This window comes from Sus scrofa, chromosome 1 (assembly GCF_000003025.6).
Source record: "Sus scrofa isolate TJ Tabasco breed Duroc chromosome 1, Sscrofa11.1, whole genome shotgun sequence".
Taxonomy (NCBI): Eukaryota; Metazoa; Chordata; class Mammalia; order Artiodactyla; family Suidae; genus Sus; species Sus scrofa.
Window position 1 is genome coordinate 166,463,118 of NC_010443.5, and position 17,039 is coordinate 166,480,156.

The 17,039-nt window shown below is 53.0% G+C and overlaps 1 protein-coding gene across 1 annotated transcript in view; it reads left to right on the forward strand.

Moving 5' to 3' along the window:
- The window catches only part of CORO2B (coronin 2B), a 142,971-nt gene continuing 128,684 nt past the window's right edge, over positions 2,753-17,039 (forward strand). Inside the window, exon 1 of the mRNA XM_003121757.5 lies at positions 2,753-3,128. Within this exon, the coding sequence (XP_003121805.1) occupies positions 3,114-3,128 (15 nt within the window). The 5' untranslated portion in view covers positions 2,753-3,113. The remainder of the gene's footprint in view (positions 3,129-17,039) is intronic.

Sequence of the window (17,039 nt, forward strand, 5' to 3'; positions counted from 1 at the left end):
TCACCCCTGCTTTCTGGGATCACCTTCCAATTAAATCACCTGAATCCAACTTCTTTCTCTTCCTCTGCTTTGGGGAGAATCCAGACTCAGATGTGCCATGTTGCCAGGACCAGAAGACAGGAGGTATTGTGGTTTAGACAGCCACAGCACAGAAAACGCACACATTTCTGCATACCTCCTGGGGCCACGCCCTTGACTTGCAGAGGCAATACCAAGTTCTTTGAGAAGACCCTTGCCCCTCCAGACCTCTGTTCAGATTGGAGAGATGTGACAAAAGGGGCGAGCCAGCAGCACGTGAGGAATCAGAAACATTTTCTTTCTGCTTTGGGAGTGTGTCACATGGGTTGTGGGCAGCAGATTGATGTTCCTAATTACATTTGGCTCAAGCTGATATTAAGTATTTGTCTCATTCCCAGAGCCCACGACGCTGGCGGATGGTGGGGAAGGTGCCAAGAGGCATGCTGGGTAGCTGAGGATGACAATCTGGGATTTTAAATATCCATGAGAGATAAAAGTGGAAAAGTCACAGCCATGGGGGCAGGGTGACTAGTGTTCTTGAGTTGCCCTTTAATGGTTTCCAAGGGCTGGAGGGGCCTTGGAAGGGTTTTAAGGTCCATCCTCCTGTCTTGAGGCTGACCTACCCAAGACAGCCCAGACAGGAAATGTGACCACTTCTGATGCTGGACAGCTCGGTAAAGGGAATTGCTTTTGTGGATCAAATTTAAATTTCCTCTGCTGCAGGTCGAAGGTCTATTTTGCTTAATTTGTTCTTGGTGGCAATAAATATTCACTGATTACCCCAGAAGTACACAGTAAAAGAAGGCCTGCCCTGGTGCTCAGAACACTTGTGGGCTCACAGTCTGTACGGACCAGAAGCTCATGGAAACAAAGACCAGACACTCAGACCCAAATGCAAGACGGGGACCCTGGGGATTGGAGTTGTCAGAGGTTTGGCAAGGAGGTGGGGCCATGAGAGGCAAGGAGTGTTTGGCTTAGTGCAGAAGAATGAGGAGGGCATTCTTGACAGGCGAGCAATGTGGTCAAAAGCAGAGGTCCAACATGGGAACACAACTTGGAAGGGTCTGCACAAAGGAGGTGCTTGAGGCCTGTGCCAACATCTGCTACCCAAGAGATTTAGTAAATCATTCAAACCCCTCATGTGTGAAAATAGAACTACTCGCTGTCTATCCACTTCCCAAGACAGGCGTGAAAGCTCAAATAATGCAGCAGGTGTGAGTGGACCTGGAATTCACAGATCTATACACAATGCTGTACTTGATTTAAAAAGACTTATGAGGGTTTCTTGATGGCACAGAGGATTAAGGATCCCGCCTTGCCACTGCTGTGGCTCAGTTTGCTGCTGTGGCTCGGGTTAGATTCCTGGCCAGGAAACTTCCACATGCCCGACACAGCCAAAAAACACCAAACAAACAAACAAATCTTATGTTCAGGTCCTGGCTCTGTCACTGTATGATCTTGGGTAGGTCCCTGCCACTCTCTGAGTCTGTTCACTTGTCAGCAAACTGAGGATGGTAATTCCTTCCTCATACTATTATTGCATTTAGGACTACAGGAGAAAATGTAAATAAAAGTAGCATAGTGATCCACAAAGAGCTCTACAGCTGCTGATTATCATTGCTGCTCTCAACAGTGGCCTCTTTGAAGGAAGGCCTCCCCGCTCCTCTCTGTTCTTCTGGCACCTTAAACACAGAACAGGTGCTCCTACCACGTCCACAAAGTCGTCTAATTAATTGAGTTGTACAGTCACGCGGGAGCAGGAAGCCAGCACTTCCGCGCGTGGAGGGACTTGCGATGCGTGGCAGATCCCTCCGCCTCCATCTTCGCAAGCCCCTCCCCTCGCCAGTCGCAGCGGTTTAGAATCTCTCAAAACCGGTCTACTCAGGTCCTCCAGAGGAGGGCTTCTTTAGGAAGACCTGCGGGGACACTTTCAGAGGATCATTCCTCAAGTCCCTGCAACAGCTCCAAGATATGGAGTTACCCAGGTCAGGATTAGTTCACCAGAGAGGACACACCTGTGGTGTTTCCCCAGCGCAGCGCTCTACCCAAGCTTGTGCAGACACTCCTGGGGCGGGCCGTCCAGTCTCCAGAACTCAGCTTTTATAACAGGGGGGATCCGCAGAGAGCTTGCGGCGACGCGGAAAGGGGGCTTCCCGAGAAACGCCAGCCCGGCTGTGTGCCATTGTGCAAGTCACTTCCCACTCCGGCCCTCAGTTTCCTCCTCTGTAGAATTGTCTCTGAGCCCCTCTGGGCCGTCCCCGGCTGCAGGAATGAGACTCGAAGGAGTGTTTGTGTCGCTCCATCCCGTGCCCCTCATGCCCGGTCTGCTCGAGGCGGGGTTGCGGGCCGAGCTCCCAGGCGGGCGGCTGCCACGCCCTCTCCGCCAGCCGTGCCGCGCTCCAGGCCCGCGGGCCGACTTTCCGAACCTCCAGCGCGGGAGCCCGGCAGTCTTCTCGGCCCACGCGGCGCCTGGGCCGTCTAGTGTGTGACTTCACCAGCGCTCGGGGCCCAACAGGGCACCGAGAGCCCGAGTCGCCGCCCACCCCCACCGCAGTCGGCAGGTGCCAGGACTCAACCCCCTCCAGCCGCGTGGCGGCCGCGGGCCTGAAGGGGTTAAGGCCGCGGGCCTGGGTGCCGGCCCCAGGCTTCGGGAGCGGCGGTGCCCCGCGGCCGGCGACCAAGCCCGGGAGGCGCGGGGTAAGGCGGCAGGCGGCTTGCGCTTCCTCCTCCTCCTCCTTCCGCCTCCTCCTTTGTAGCGAGTTCCCGGCCCCTCTTCCTCCCCCCGCCCCCCAGCCCGGGCCCTCTCCCTCGCTCCCTTTCTTCCTGCCTCGCCTTCCTGCGGCGAAGGAGGCTCATCTATTATAAATGCACATTCGGGGCTGACATCAGCGAGGAGCGGCGGGCGAGCGCCGACGAGCGGTCCCTGCGCGCTGCCCGCCCGGAGCGCGGCCCCCAGGCTCTGCTGAGCCTCCCGCGGGGCGCGGGGAGCGCGCCGAGCCGCGCAGGACCCCCTTCCCGCCTCCGCCTGGGGCCCCCTGCGGACCCCGGCCGCCGCCCCTGCACGCCGCGCTCCCGCACCGCCCCGGAGTTTCTGCATGACTGTCACAAAGGTAAGCAAGCGTCCTTCGCCCGCCGCGCCCGGGACCCGCTGGCGCTTGCAGCCCCCTGCCTGGGCTGCGGGGGGCGCGGGGGTGTGGGCGTGGGGAGGGGGCACTGGTGTCGGGAAGGTGCGGCGTGCGCCTCTCTTGCTCCCCCCAGTCGCTCGAGTCGCTCTGGCCCCCGAGGACTGCGTAGGGAAGGGGGAGGATGCCGCTTTCGCAGGGACTAGTGTTTAGGCAGGATCCCTTGCACCGACTCAACCGAGACTCACCAGGGCTGCATTTTTAACCCTTGTTTAGGATGCTGCATTTTTAACCCCTGGAGAGCAGTATGGGGCAGCTCCGTGGTGTTCTCTGTTGGAGCGCGCCGCAGGGAGCGTCGCTGGCAGTGACATGCGGTGTGTAGTGGGTGTGGGAATGGGCTTGCCTCCCAGAGAGGGCCAGCGGAGGTGAAAGCCCACCTGCCGGGCTCTGCCGCCCATCCCAGGAACTCTGGCACCACTCCAAAGGCAGTCTGTGGAGTAGGCGCTCCCCAGTCCTGGGAGTTGCTTCTGCAGTGATAGGAACCTTTCTGCAGTGCCCGGCTTCAAGATCTGGGGAGGCACTGTGGCAGGGAAGGGAGCGGCACACATTCTGGCAGCTCCCATATTGGAGGAGAGTTCTTGGACCTCATCAGAGAGGCCCAGGTTTACCCCAGAGACTTCGGGAGGCTCCTCACTGTGGGGAAAAAGAGTCAAGTGGAAAGCAGATCTGGATATTGCAAAGAGCCCAGGGTTTAGGAGACTGAGTTCACTTCCCAGCACTACCCCAAATCCCCTGGGTGACCTTGGCTGGGGGGGCCTCTGCTCTGGATTTCAGTTTCCTCCTGTGGAATGTGACGATAGATAAGGATGATAAAATGGACACTGGGGGTGGTGATGGGCAGTTGAAAAACCAATAAGATCAAGGGTGAGAACCCACAGTTTTCTGAGAACTCTGACAGGATAAGGAGCTCACAGCCTGGCCTTGGCCTTGGGTTTGGTGAGCCATGTTCTGAAGGCCAGACTCCACCAGCTGCTCTGCTGTCTCTCAGAATTGGAGAGCTGGAGGCCAAAGTGGGAAGGGCAGCTTGTTTGTGGTCAGAGCAGTGGGCCAGATGGTGGGTCAGCCATGGTAGTGTTGGGAGGGGTGGTTCTGGCTCCATCTGATAAACCAGGGGCTACCTCTGCCCGCATGAGATCTGCCATAAGACAGCATGTTCATTCAGGGTCTTTGGGCTCAATTCCAAAAGAGGGTCTTGGAATCATTGCAGAAAGGTGAACTTGGGGGCTGGGGGGCGGGGGCTACCTTAGCTGGGGCTACTATTGGCAGGGCTGCTATGACCCACAGGGAGCAGGATGCTTAGTGTTTTAAACTGATACAAAATGCTGTTTGGCTGGGAAGGATTACTGTCATTAAGGTTATTAATATCAAAGACGTAAGCCGGGCAGAGCAGAAGAGTAATGGATGGATCTGGATGAAAGAGAAAGGATGTGAAATTTGTAATAATAGAACTGAGATTTGACTCCATGCCTTCCTCTGCCTCTTCATATACATGAGCTCAGGCAGCCTTCCTTCCCAGGAGGCCTGCAAGGAAGGTGTGTTCAGGCCGCTCTAACTGAGAAAGAAGCTGAGGCTCAGAGAGGTAAAGTAACTTGCCTGAGGTCACACAGTAAGTAGCAGAGCTGAGGTTTGCCCTCAGGTGTGTTTCAATCAACTGCCTGTAATCTTTCCATTGCCCTCACCTGGGAGACTGGGTGATTCTAGGGGTAGAGGGGCACTGCTTAGAGGCCTTGGCCCTGGGCTGGGGAGTCCATGAAGGTGAGTTCCTGTCTGTTAAACCCCCTGGTAGGCCTGGCCTCTTGGTATCCAGTGATTATTCACTAATGTGACCCCTCCCCCACATCTCCACCAAATCCCTCTGTGTCTCTCTTCCTGCTATAACCGGTATGGCACCAGTTTAAGCCAGCTCATCGGATTAAATAAAATCCCTACCTTAACCCTATCTTCTCTTTCCTTGTCAGCCCTTCACAAACTAGTGGTGTTCCTGTGGGGAGGGCTGGAGGAGCGAGAGGGGTGCAGGGAAGGGGCCTGGGGGCAGGCCCCCCGCCCCAAAAGCCTGCTGGAGGAGGCTCCTCCCTGAGTTCCAGAAGAAACCCTAGTGCTCTAGGAGTCTGAAGACCTGGCCTCCATTCCTAAATCAGCTGTGTCACCTTGGCCTAGTCACTTCCATCTCCAGGTCTCTGTTTTCCCACCTGTCAAATGCAGGAATTGGTTCTACCCTGGGTGGGGCTTTGGGACAGCTTCAGCTCTGGCAAGGAGGTCAGCTCTTTTTTTGTGTGTTTTTAGGGCCACAACCGTGTCATATGGAGGTTCTCAGGCTAGGGGTCGAATCAGAGCTGTAGCTGCCAGCCTACACCACAGCCAGAGCAACTCAGGATCTGAGCCATGTCTGCGACCTACACCACAGGTCATGGCAATGCTGGATCCTTAACCCAATGAGCAAGGCCAGGGATCGAACTTGTGTCCTAATGGATGCTAGTCAGATTCGTTTCAGCTGAGCTACAGTGGGAACTCTGGGAAGTCAGCTCTGATGGAGACCAGGGGACTGTTTGTTCTCTGGAGTTGGTTTGGTTACAAGACAGATATGAAGAACTCTAAAGGGAGTCTGGGAGATGGTAGACAGGGAAGGGAATGAATTAGAGGGTGATACTCAGGCCCTTGCTGCCTCCAGGCAAAGGGTCAGCCCTCTTGGGCCAGCACCAGCTTCCTGCGCCTTGGACCCTTGCTTTGAGCCTTTGTGTCAGGCCTCTGGAGAGCAGATGCTTTGGGCCAGGGTTAGGTGCGGATTGCAGGAAATGATCTTGTTAGTTCAGAGAGTCTGGAGAGTGGAGAAGAAACCAGACATCCAGTTGGCCAGGTCTTCAGGAACACTTCCTTGAAGGAGAGGGGCCTCTGTTTTCCATTTGCCACCCTCCCTCTCATACATACCCCTGGCCCCTTCTTTGTGGCTACAGCTCAAGAGGTTGCATATAAAGCCTGGGGCGGGGGAGGGCGGGGGGGGGGGGCGGGGGGTGACTGGACGGGCTCCTGCCCTAACAAGAGAGACCTGGAGCCATGCAGATTTTGGATTGTGACCTTCTAGCCTGATGGCATTTTTCCCGGTTATGATGTTTTAAACTCTGTTTCATTGTGTGTGTTTGAGTAAGCTGCCTTAGTTTTCTTTATATAATGAGGAGGAGAAGAAAGGAGGAAAAAGAAGAGCAAACAGAGGGAAGGACCAGATGCAGCCTCCCAGACTGCAGAAATCCACAGGAGGTCAAGGCCCAACCTCTACCCAGGTTCGGTCCAACATCCTTCCAAAGGGCAAGTTAGGGATGAGGGAATGAAGGTGGTCCCCCCCAACTCCCCCACCCCGTAACAAAACGATTTTCTTCCAGATGATTTTCTGTGAGTCCTTATGCCTGATTTTTATAATTTTTCTGTGTCTATTCCTTTTCAGTCATATACCTGACTCAGCACGTAGCAGTGCTTCTCCAAGTCTAAATAATGCTTCTAAACTGCCCTCAACTAGAAAAGCAGAACAAATTAGAATTGTTTGTTGAGTACAAGTCATTGGGCTATAAGAAAAGCCTGTGTGCTGTAACATAGGCCTTTCCGACCTCTTTTTTCCTGCTCAAAGCTCCTTTGGAGTGATTTCCTGGCTTTTTTTCCATCATCTGACCAAAGATGGGACTTCTCATAAGGAAGGTGGTGGCTTCTAGTGACTGGGCAGTCTTGTTCCCAGGTGTGCCTTGTTAAGTTAGGTGCCACTGAGCTCCGTGCTTTCCAGGTTCCCCAGGCTGGCTCAGGGGGCCAGGGGGCTAAGAACAAGGTACCCTGAGCAGCAGGAATGCCTGCTATACCTCAGGAGGACTTAGGAGAGGGAACATAGGCAAAGGGAGCACCCTGGATGCTGGCGTCCCCCTCTGAGAAGTCCCTTTCGGGTCCACAAGCAGTATGCTCAGTCGCTGCCTGGCCTCTTTCTGCAAGGTCAGCCTTCCCTCTCCTGCCTCTGTCCCAGCAGAGCTCAGCTCGCTGGTGGGAGTCCCTGGCTCCTGCTGAAGGTGATAGGACCAAGTGGTGTTGTTCTGCCCTGATAACTAATAACAGTTAACTGTTTAGCAAAGATCACATGGCTCTAGGGTCCCTGTAGAGCGGCTTCTAGGAGAATAGGATGAACAGTCAAATCATCCAACCCTCTCCCTTGACAAGTGAGGGAACCGAGGCCCAGGGGGCAGAAATGTGCTTTGTCTAAAATCACTCGGGCAGTTTGAGGCTGGAGGGGCTGGAACCACGTCCTCCTGGTTCCTGGTCAGTGCTCTTTTTGCCTGGCTGCCCAGTGAGGGGGACTTCAGGCAGCCGGAGCAGGGCAGGTGCTTTGGCCCCCTCCAGTTTCCCCACTGCATTGCCCCGGCCTGGACTAGGGGTGTCTGCGTTTCTCTCTGCTGGGCAATCTCTGCCTTTCTTGGGTCTGGGTGTGTGGGAGCCCGAGGTCAGGATAGGGCCCTCAGACATCCCACTTTCCAGCAGCTTTTTTTGTCTGGCTCTTACTGGGAGAAGACATGAGAGAAGCTCAGTTAAAAGGCTGAGAGGTACCATCACTGACCCAGCTCCCAGGCCCTCGGGAGGGGGCCAGGGCTTCTGCCTTCTGTACGCCTCATGCACTCATTATAACTCCTCCTTCCTCTCAGTTCTTTCCCTAGATCACTAGTGTCCTCATGCAGAAGGGCTCTGGCTAACACTCATTCGTTCAGCCAACACCCTCTAAGTGCCTGCTCTGGGCCAGGCATTAGGTCCCAGAATGCGTATTCACAGCCCCTGCTGTCCAGGCCCTTTGAGGAGATGGACATGGAAGGAGATATCCCACAGTCCTGGGTTAGGGGAGCCAAGGTCCAGTGGACACAAGTGGGAGAGGCTGGTTTTGGCTGCATGCTACCTGTGCTTCATTAATGCAGGCTCTTTCCATCCTTGCTGTCTCTCCCTCACTTTCCACAAACCCTCTGGTGAGTTACACTCTTCCTGAGTGTGCCCAGAGGCTGTTTTCTTGGCTGGGGGTGTTGTCACCTTGGCACCTATGGCAGCACGTAGAGGCACCTGGGAAGGGTTGTAAGGCTCCGCAGGGCCCCAGAATCACCCCACAGCTAGCCAGCCCTGTGGAGTCAGCTTAGACACGAGCTCAGCTGGTTTGCGTGTGTGGATGCTGGCTGGACCAACAGGCTGGCAGCATCAGGCCCTGGCAGCTCAGCGATGGAGTGAGTTTTTCCACTTCTTTCCCAGGTCGGCCAGCCTGGGGCAGACATGGTCTCAGCTGCCGCCGCCGGCTCCTGGCACTGGAGCAGCCCACATTCTGATTTGGATCTGCTGGCCAGAGAATCTGTCTGGTGTCCAGGAGATGAGAGAATGTGCAAATTCCCTTTGTGCCCAGCCCCCTCCTTCCCTCTTCTGATCAGCTCGTTCTGCTCCCTTCCTTTTCCTCCTTTCCCTGGCCATGGACACTGTAGGCTCAGGCCCTGGTGCAGAGCTTCCTGAAGCCTGGGAAGCTTAGAGCAGCTGGCACCAAGCAGGCCCTGCCAGGGAAAGACAGATGCAAATACGGTGGCTTCCACATGAAAAGAAGCCGTTTAGAATGAGCCTCTCCTTTGTGGGCCTGAAGTGTGGGACCAGCTGCGAAGGAGGCACAGTCTGGTGGGGGGGTGAAGGGGGGAAGTTGGGAGGAGCTGCCACCCACCCTTCCTCTCCCCCCTACTCCCCGCAGAGGCCCCTGGAGGGACTTGGTAATTGGTTTCTGGCTGACACCCTTCTTCCAGTTAATTAACACAGTGATGGGAGGCCCCCAGGTTTGCTCAGGACTGTCCTGTTTACAGAATACAAACATGGTGGGGAGGGTTCCCCCATTTGCAGATGAATAAACAGAGTCTCTGAATAGGGAGATGACCACACCCTAGTCACAGTGCCAGCTTGGGTCAGAGCCGGGGTGCACACCTAGATCTTCTGACTGTTGCATCCAGTCATATAGTGGTCGGGTCCTGTGAAGATTAATCACTATCCTGATGAGAATAACAGTAATTAAGCAGGCATTGGGCAGATGTGATTGCATTTCCTCTGAACACCATGAGGTTGATTCTATTATCAGAGGATCCCATTTTTCAGCTCAGGAAATTGAGGCTCAATGAGAGTAGGTGAAATGACCAAAGTTGCAGGTTTAGTGGGTAGGTGAGCAGGGATCTGCACCTCGGCTGCTTGAGTCCAGAGTACACATTCCTTTAGCTTTAAGACCTCCCCTGCTGGGGCTCTGTCATATTCTGCACCCTCCACCCCCATGTCAAGGCTCCTGTGTGTCTGTGGCCCTGGCACAGAGGTGCCAGGAGCCTTGCCTTGCCTCCCAGGAGGCTTGCCTTGGCTGACATCATGGCTGTATTCCGCTTAGACTTCTCTGTGGCCCCTGCTGGAGCTGGGAACCATGCGAATAACTGAGGGAAGGGTAAGGAGGACATCCTGCATGTGGTGTCTGCACCAGATAGGGCTGCGTATAGGTAGGGTGGCCAACCTAGCAGCAGAGCATGGTGGGACAGAGGCAGGGCCTTCTCCGTTCCCAGGAAGCTAGCTTTGTGTTGGCATCACAGGTCTGTGATCCAGGCCTGCAGCCCTTACCAGAAGCAGCCTTCTCTGGAGATGGTCCTTGATTCCCAGGGGAGTGCTTAAGAATGCCAGCTCTAGAGTCAGACAGATGGCACTCTGTCATTTACTTGCTGTGTGTTCTTGGGCAAGTTGCCTAACCTCTCTGAACATCTGTTTCCCCATCCATTAATTGGGATTGATAATAGTAGTACTTAAAAGGATTATTATAAAGATTAAATGAGCTGATCTGTGTGAAGCACTTACCACATGCCTGGCAGTTAGTGTTAGCTATTAATGTCGGGAAGACAGAAAATTAAACAAAGGCTGACAATGAGTGTCCTGGGGGTTATGAAATGAGAAGTACAGGGAACTCTGGGAATAACAGCAGGGGGCCTGACCTTGTCAGGGGGCTCAGAAGCAACTCTTAGCTGAATCATGAAGGCTGAGTAGGAGGTAGCAGGTGAAATGAGGGGTGCTGAGGAGAGGATAATAGGCAGAGGGAAAACCATGGGCAAATGTGGGGAGTCACAAACAACTCTCCAGGGTCACTTCCTGCATGCCGGCCATTGGGGAGGGCTCAGCCCGCGTATCGGCTCATTTAATCATCAGAGAGACTTCCCTGTGTAGATTACTATCCCCACTTTATGGATGGGGAAACAGGCACAGAGAAGCCAAGTCAGCTGCAAAAGTTTGCCCAGCGAGACAGAATAGAGACTTGTCCAGGCTCCGGGCCTCCTGACTCTGGTGCTGTTTCCTTCCTCCTCCCTGTGGCTTAAGATGGCTTGACCCCGGGCCCCTTCTTAGGCTGCCCTGAGGGCTGTGGAAGTGCCACGTGCAGTTGCCCAGTCCCCTGCCACCTTCCCAGGGCCTCTCTGGACTGCGAAAGGGAGGGCAGGGGCCCTCCTGGCTTGCAGGCGGCTCTGGGGAGGGGTCATTTATTTTTCCAAAAGGAAACTTTGCTCCGGCAGGAAATTTTCCACCTTACGTTTTTACTGGGCCCAGTTGTGACCACCTTTGTTCTTTAAACCTTTCTGGTTATCTGGATTGAGCCTTGGTCTTTAAAATCAGAGGAACAGATAGAGAATTTTTAATGTTAAGAGTCTTGTTTTGTGTCTGCATTTTCGTTTCTGCCCTGCTGGAGCTCAGAGACACGTTACGTGGGGTTCAGGCCACAGGCTCAAACTTACTGGCCCCTGAGTGAAACCAATGGCAACACCAGGGGGTGGCTCTGGCTGCCCGGAGAAGGGAATGTGGGGAGGCTTGTTCTGGGTGGGTGCTCACCCTGATGCTGGGAAGAAGCCCCTATGCTCAGTGTTTAGCTCTTGAGCCACCTGAGGTCCTTTGGTCCAGTCGTCTGCCTCTGTGAACGCCATACTTTGTAGAAATATAAGAATGGCTCCTAATCTTAATTTAGATCAGTTTTAATAAGTACTCATTTATTAGTAGGCTGTTTGTGGCCTTTCATTGGGTATTAAGTCCCTGCTTTCAAGGAACTGACAGTGAAATAAACAACAACAGAAGGAGCTAATCCTTCTAGGGTGCTTAGTTTATGCCAGGCACATTAAAAAGCATTTCATGTGTATTTACTCATTTAATCTTTGTGACAACTTCTAAGGTCTTTGCTATTATTGTTCTCCTTTCCATAGTCACAGAAACAGACCCAGACAGGGTAGGGAGGTAACTTACTACCTGAGCCTGCCTCTCAGGTCTTCTGGCTTGCCACTCCATCAGGCTGGAATGGCCCCAAAACATGTGGCCAGATCAGGGGGCCTGGAGGCAGAAGACCCAGGTCTTGTTCTTCTCACTGTGTGATTTTGGTCTAGTGTCTCAACATCTCTGAGCCTCTGTTTTCTCATCTTTGAAAACAGAATTAAGACTCAGCCTCGCTAGGTTGCTGTAATATGTCATATTGTAAAGCGCTTGTAGATGTCGTGGAAAGGGCTGGTTTATTGCCATGTCTAATTTGCACTGCCTCCTGCCCCCTCCCCTCACCAGTGTTTCATGGCCTCCACAGTTTGGCAGTTCCATCCAACAGCTAACCCGCTTCTCCCCTGCTATAGTCCTGACTTCAGAATTGATTCATTCTCCGTTGGTGGAAGAGACCGAGTTCACCTCTTCCAAACAATCTGGCTTTACTCCGTCATGCTAGTTGGGTGCAGATAAAATTGCTTTTCTCGCTTCCTCTTCTGTCTATTTTGGCTGTTTTAATATGCTTGGGACAAATAATCTGGCTCTAAAAATCAGATGTCCTGTTTTATTTGCAAAATGAGCCACATAAAGCCTCCAGACCTTGATCTGTGTCATCCTAGCTCCCTGAAAGCCCGAGCTCCCTGTAGAAGGTGGAGGAGAGAGACCCCGTCTGGTCCCCAATGGCAAGTGACCTTGACCTTTGCTCCAGACATATCTTGAGGCCCGTGGGGCTCTGACTTGCTTTCCTTTTGGGTTTATGGAAAGAAATATACTGTAGTACCTTGAAGCATTTACAGCAAACTGTTTAACCCCCTTAAGTGTAACTTCAGAACTAACAGCTTTATGGTCTGCAATCTGGTGGAATTTCTGAGATATGGAATGGCTGATGAAAAGAAAGGTATTGGTGGATGGGGACAAAAAGATTTAATTCCTGAAATTTTTCATTCAACTTCATGAAGATAATGCTGTTTCTGCCTGTGCTGTCAACCTCCGGGTGAAAGATCAGTTTGCAGGAAATTTGGGATTCCCAGAAATGTAGAATTCTGGGAAAGGGTATTTCTGTGTGCCTCAGGGGCCATCTGATAACTTTTTATTGTCACAGATCAGTTTTCTAAAGGCCCGGGGGTTCGGGGGGGCAGTCTGCCTTCCTGCCTTACTCATTATAACATATATGAGGACAAACTCAAGTTGTTCTGGATCAAAGCTATTTCAGGGCCTGAGTTGTCCTGTTAAACTGGCCTTTTTGGGATCTGTATCCATGTTAATTCCTCTGTCCCAAGAGCTCCTGGAGCAGCCAGTCTCCACTACAACAGATACAAGTAAAAGACTAACACGTTACATTGTTTGCTGATTGTCTTATGGACAGGAGCATTGACTCCTTAAGTGAATTGTGAGCTTGCTGAGGCCAGGGATCACATCTGATTCTTTTTAGTACTTTTCACCTTGCTCATCAAAGGGCTATGCTCCCTAGAAAAAGTGTGGTATAGACTTGGGGCTACCCGGTATAAAGCTACAAGATTGAGCAAAATTTGGTACAAGCCTAAATTATTCCCTGCATGTTGGTGCTTGGACTAAATCCTTACTCCTGAAGGTCCATGTGCTGCTGGAGCTGGAAGGAACTCTAAAGCGATGTGATGGGCTCCCCCATTCTGAAGAAGAGAAAACTGAGGCCCCAGAAGATTTACCCATGGGACACAAGTGGCCAGGCAGGAACTAGGGCTCCCTCCGATTAGTGGCAGGCACGGGTTGGGTGAGCTTCAGTTCAGTGGGTTTTCCTAGGCTTCTAGTAGAAATCAGACCAAGGACTGATTCAAAACTAGGAATGGGGAAATGTTCAGAAAGGAGACTTTGAGATCTCAGCCCAGCTAGCAGCAGGGGCACTGGAATGGGGAGGCTTGGCTCCCCAAGTGACCAGCCAGGAGAACCCAAGTCCCACTGTGGCAAAGGCGAAAGTGACTTCTGAGCTCTTTCTGCGTGGCTGTGGGGCTGTGATTATCCAGATCTGGTGGCCCATGTGCCCTCCGTGCCAGGCTGCTACCTTGGCCTCCACAGCGGCCTTGAACCCCACTCTCCCTCCTGGAAGCCAGCCCTGCTGGCACACAGGGCTGCAGGCAGTCTTTCCCTTCTTTGTTTCTCTGAAACCATTAGAAGGGCCTCTGGGTTGGGAGTCTGGGTTGCTAAGAGCTTTCCTCCAGCCAGACCTTATCACTGGCTTGAGAAATCTCCAGACAAAGTTTTCCCTGGAACTCAGGCTTGGAGGGTGGGAGGGAGGAAGGGAGAGTGGGAGGAGGGAAGGAGAGGGGGCTCAGGAGCCACAGACAAAGCCACCCCTCGGCAGGCCCTGGGAGCACCAGAGGGCTGGGGGTGGCTGTGGGAGCAGCAGGCTCTGTGGGCCTTTGCTGTAGAAAATCCATGGGAATGACGCAGCTCCCCTGAGCGTGCCCCTGAGCTGGCCAGTACATATCTGTTATCTCACATGCCCACACTCTGCTGACATGCCCACCTTACAGGTGGGGAAACCGAGCCTCAGAGAGGGCAGCTCTTACCTGGCATCCATAGTGCGGAAGGGCGAGCTGGCACCCTGGTATGTCTGATTACATAGCTCCGTGGATGCAGGAATTTAGCGCTTACTGGCCTGGCAGTGGATGGCTGATTGTGGGGTTGTTTAGTTCCCCAACGGGAATGAACCCAACTAGTATCCACAAGGATGCGGGTTCCATCCCTAGCCTTGGTCAGTGGGTTAAGGATCTGGTGCTGCCGTGTGCTATGGTGTGGGTCACAGACGCAGCTTGGACGCTGCGTTGCTGTGGCTGTGGTGTAGACCAGCAGCTGACCCCTAGCCTGGGAATCACCTTATGCTGCAGGTACGGCCCTAAAAAGCAAAAAAACAAACAAACAAACAAAAAAAAAAACGAAAAAAAGGAGTTCCCGTCGTGGCGCAGTGGTTAACGAATCCGACTAGGAACCATGAGGTTGCGGGTTCGGTCCCTGCCCTTGCTCAGTGGGTTAACGATCCGGCGTTGCTGTGAGCTGTGGTGTAGGTTGCAGACGCGGCTCGGATCCTGCGTTGCTGTGCCTCTGGCGTAGGCCGGTGGCTACAGCTCCGATTCAACCCCTAGCCTGGGAACCTCCATATGCCGCGGGAGCGGCCCAAGAAATAGCAACAACAACAACAACAACAACAAAAGACAAAAAGACAAAAGACAAAAACAAAAAACAAAACAAAACAAAAAAAACCCAAAAAACCAAAAAAAAAACCCCCAAAAAACAAAAAAAAGCAAAAACAAAAAAACCCCACACACCTGGAAGCTACAATAGAATTCAGTTCCTTTTGGTCTTTTATATGTTATTAAAATAAAGATTCCTCAGGGAGAGGTAATGCCTTAACCTGCTGATAGCAAGAACCTAAGTAATGAGACTCTGGAGAGGTTCCTGAGGGGGAAGGCGAGGCAGGAGGGGAGAGCTGCTCACTGTGAACCTGTTTTGCCTTGGAAGCGGGAGTGAAGGGGACAGCCAGCCTTGTTCTGGGCTGCTCTCCACCCTGGCTGTCCTGCTTGCTGACCACTGACTGCCCTCCCCACCCCTCACACTTATGCAAATAAAATGAGACCTTTGACTCAAAAAAAGTTTGCTGAACATTCATGTGCCAGGCCCAAAGCATGTGGCACTGAGCCTGCAGGGATGAACGCAGGCTGTCCCCTCCTGGGGAAGCCCAGTCTGTGGAGGAGATGGTGGCTCAGAAGGATGCAGGGCTGCAGGGGTGTAGAGAAGGGAAGCTGGTGAGCAGGGGCCTGGAGGGCAGGGCCAGGACTCTGAAGCTGTGGGGACAGGGTGGGGAGGCCAAGGAGGGTGTCTGGAAGAAGAGCTCTCATCTCAGTCGTTAAGGATGGGTAGGCAGAGGAGGATGAAGTGGAGGGAAAGGTGTTCCAGGTGGAGGGCTGGCGTGAACAAAGGCACACAAGTTTGGCTGCTTCTAGGAGAGATGCTAGTTGGATGTTGCTGGGTGGGAAGGGTCGGACAGTAAGTGTCGAACAGGCTGTTAGAGGCAGGCAGGAGCAGGGCGGCCAGGGCTGCCCAGCCACAGAGCATGAGCTTCACCCCTGGTGGAGCTGGGAGCCCCCAAGGGGTTTTAAGCAGAGGAGTGACATGACCCAGTTTGCCCTTTAGATGGTCTGCCCCACCCCCTGGTGCCCTAGAGGTAGGTTGGCAAGTGGCATTCACAAAACCCATGTGTCATGGGGTGGGAGTGTGGATTCCATGTCCCCAGGCCAGATTTCTTGCTGGCATCTCCCTGTGCTTGGGTAAGCACTGCACATGGCCTTCTCTCCCCGAGGGAGACCCTTGGCCGAGACCACTGCATGGTACTGGCCTTTCCCATCTGCCCAGGGCTGCTAGAAAGGCTGGATCTGGGGTTAGATGACAGAAGGAGGGGGCAGAGGGCCCTGTGTCTCCTTCTAGCAAGACTTGCTTATGGCGTGGTGAGAAGACCCCTGGAATGGGATTTTGGAACCCCCTGCCTAACCTCCAGCTCTGACCCTGTGTGGCTGTGTGATCTTGGGTGGATCACTTCCCCTTATGTCTGGGACTCACTTCCCATCTAGCTTAGGAGACCATTACCTAGTTGGAGGCCGGGTGTGGGAGTGAATTTATGGAGGTGCTTATGCCCTGTTGCTGCCCAGCCTCCCCAGACCTTGTAGCCAGAGTCTCCTTCTGAGCTGTGTCCTCCAACACACACACACACTTACTGCAGACTGCCAAGGGTTGGGACAAGTTTGTGGAACTTGGAGATTGAGGGCAGGAGTTCGAGTCCCAGCTCTGGCACCAGCTTGCCCTGTGCTTTTGAGCAAGTCATTCAGCCTGACCAAACCTTTGTGCTTACCCCCTCCTGTTTGGTGTAAATATCATCCCTTTGCACACTAGGAGGGAATTTTTATGAGTCAGCCTTTTCTCTGTCTCTTTAATATACCCTTCCCTGTGCTGACTCTGCCTCCTTTCAGCCAAGAGCCCTTCTTTGATGAAAATTCTATCCTGTTTTCAGTGGTGACCTGGGTTGGGGGTAAGGGTGTAGTATGAACTGGGATAGGGCATGAGAGAACCTTCTGGAATGATGGTCAACTGAACGGGTACATGGGTGAAAATATCTCAAGCTGAACACAAGGTTCGTGCACTATAGGCATGTGGATGTATTTTAATGTGTGACTATTAAAACGTTGATGCTTTGCTTTATTATATGAAATACTGTATATTTACTACTAATAAAATATTAGTATTTAATATATTTCTATTTTATTTTCTTAATGGAAAAAAAGATCCTTCTCAGCTTTCTGGGTCAAGCACCATCCCTCCCCGTCCATTCATATATTCATTTACTCTACAGGTATTTGTGTGAGCCCTAGGCGTGCCGCTGTGAGGGAGTCACAGGTGCGTGCATAGTCTTGGGAGCGCAAAGGTGCAGAACCTTCAGTGGCTCCTCGTTGCCATTAGTACTGGTTCTGCATGCTGCCTGCAGATCATCTGGGGAGGTTTATATGTTTGTCCCCAGGGCCAGTGTCAGGG